Source organism: Dipodomys spectabilis, unplaced genomic scaffold (genome assembly GCF_019054845.1).
Source record: "Dipodomys spectabilis isolate Male_0828 unplaced genomic scaffold, ASM1905484v1 ptg000118l, whole genome shotgun sequence".
NCBI lineage: Eukaryota > Metazoa > Chordata > Mammalia > Rodentia > Heteromyidae > Dipodomys > Dipodomys spectabilis.
In genome coordinates, this window is record NW_024870795.1 from 6,393,852 (window position 1) to 6,396,256 (window position 2,405).

Here is a 2,405-nt window from a genome sequence, read left to right on the forward strand (position 1 = left end):
GAGAGGTCTGGCTGCTGACAGAAGTCTGGGAGAAGGTGCTGGGGTCGGGGCGGGGGGACTGAGTTTGCAGGTGCTGTTACCCCAGGAATGTCGGGTGGGAGCAGTCAGCCTCACGCGCTCTCCCTGAGGGCGGAGCCTGGGGCTGGTAGCTGAGAATCGTGAGGGGTCTGGGAGCCTCAGAAACGAAGTCATCCTCTTTGAAGGAAGGAAGCACAGCTGCCTCTTTTAGAGACGTGTGTCGTCCCCCCCCCCCCCCCGCGCCCCGTCCACGCCCCGCCCCGCACCTCCCTTTCCCTAAGCTTGAGCTAGTTCAGGTCATCTCCTGGATCCTGTGGTTCCCATTCACTTATAGCCCTTGATCGCCTCTAATCACACACGTGGGAAAAGAGGTCTGCTGGATCCAGAGGGTTGGAAGGGAGGGGCAAGGGACCCAAGACAGGGATCTTCAGGAAAACAACTCCCTTGTTAAGAGGCCTGGGAACACTGCGGGGGAGAACAGCTATCCACAGAAGAGCCCCAGTTAGTACCCCAACAGGTATCCCAAAGACCAATTCCCTCCCTCTAGGCCTCTCCCGTGAGCGCCCAGCCCTGCCAGCATCTCACAGGGTCTTTCTCCTGCAGGTGTCATGATGTGGGGTGCAGGCAGCCCCCTGGCCTGGCTCTCAGCCGGTCCAGGCACTGTGAATGTGAGCACCGGAGACCCAGAAGAGGGGCCCACTGGCCCAGCTGCCCTGCTGCCCTCGCCCAGAGCCTGGGATGTGGTGCTGTGCATCTCAGGCACCCTGGTGTCCTGCGAGAATGCGCTGGTGGTGGCCATCATCGTGGGCACCCCTGCCTTCCGGGCCCCCATGTTCCTGCTGGTGGGTAGTCTGGCCGTGGCAGATCTGCTGGCCGGCCTGGGCCTGGTCCTACACTTTGCTGCTGTCTTCTGCATTGGCTCAATGGAGATGCGTCTGGTGCTGGTTGGTGTGCTGGCAATGGCCTTTACTGCCAGCATTGGCAGCCTACTGGCCATCACGGTCGATCGCTACCTTTCTTTGTACAATGCCCTCACTTACTACTCAGAGACAACAGTGACTCGGACCTATGTGATGCTGGCCCTGGTGTGGGGGAGCGCCCTGGGCCTGGGGCTGCTGCCAGGCCTGGCCTGGAACTGCCTGGATGGCCTGACCACGTGTGGTGTGGTCTATCCACTCTCCAAGAACCATCTGGTGGTCCTGGCTATTGCCTTCTTCATGGTGTTTGGCATCATGCTGCAGCTCTATGCCCAGATCTGTCGCATTGTCTGCCGCCATGCCCAGCAGATTGCCCTCCAGCGGCACCTGCTGCCTGCCTCCCACTACGTGGCCACCCGCAAGGGCATCGCCACACTGGCCGTGGTGCTTGGCGCCTTTGCTGCCTGCTGGTTGCCCTTCACTGTCTACTGCCTGCTGGGTGACGCCGACTCCCCATCCCTCTACACCTATCTCACCCTGCTCCCCGCCACTTATAACTCCATGATCAATCCCATCATCTACGCCTTCCGCAACCAGGACGTGCAGAAGGTGCTGTGGGCCGTGTGCTGCTGCTGTTCCTCTTCCAAGATCCCCTTTCGATCCCGATCCCCCAGCGACGTCTAGCTATGTCCTGGTGCCCTGCCGCCCTGGTGAGTTGCTTTATTGCAACTTCCTCTGCTCCACACCCCTACAGACCCAGCTGGTTCTGGAGTTCTAGGACATTGGGTGTTCCAGGATTCTGTTCAAGGTCCTTGTAGGCAGTCAGCTGGCTCTAGGGTTCTAGAATGTTCCAGGCGGCCAGGGTTCCACTCAGAAATGTCCCACTGCCCAGGTGGCTTGCAGTTCCAGAATGCTGGGGATCTTACAGTGCCATTCCAAGTCCTTAAACTTGTCCTCTCCCTGAAACTTGACCTTGGCCATGTCACTTTACTTTTGGATTTTTCAGTCAGAGAGGATAGCCAGTTAGTTGCCTAGACAGGAAAAAAAAAAAAAAAGATTATATCTATATATCTATGTGCACATACAAAGAAATTATATTTATTATTTATATTTATAAATTTATTTATGGGTGGTCAGGGGGGAAAAAAAAGACCCACATCTTGAAATCTAAGGCCATACTACTAGGGTATTCCCAGTCCCCTCACACCCCCATTTCTGACCTCAGTTCCTGCAGGGGGGAATAGAGAAAGAGAAATCATGTATTTTGTTAATTGTTTTTGCTTATTTTTTATCGAAGAGATCATAGAAACCAGAGCCTTCTCCCCAGGCCTGCCCTCCTCAGGTCTGCGAGGGAACACACCAGCCTCTGGTTTTTTATTTTTTTAAGAAGCCATCACCTGAGCAACCGAGAATTCCTCCGCGCTGGGGCCCTGCTGCCCTCTGGTGGTAATTTTGGGGAATTGCATCCTG

The 2,405-nt window shown here is 55.9% G+C and overlaps 1 protein-coding gene across 1 annotated transcript; it reads left to right on the forward strand.

Moving 5' to 3' along the window:
• Positions 1-626: 626 nt before the first annotated feature.
• On the forward strand, positions 627-2,003 carry Gpr3 (G protein-coupled receptor 3). Its single transcript, XM_042688682.1, has one exon. The coding sequence runs from the start codon at positions 627-629 to the stop codon at positions 1,617-1,619; it is 993 nt and encodes a 330-aa protein (XP_042544616.1). The 3' UTR covers positions 1,620-2,003.
• Positions 2,004-2,405: the final 402 nt, after the last annotated feature.

Excerpts from the sequence above, each read along its gene's own strand:
- Gpr3 (XM_042688682.1), top strand. The coding sequence starts at position 627 with ATGATGTGGGGTGCAGGCAGCCCCCTGGCCTGGCTCTCAGCCGGTCCA.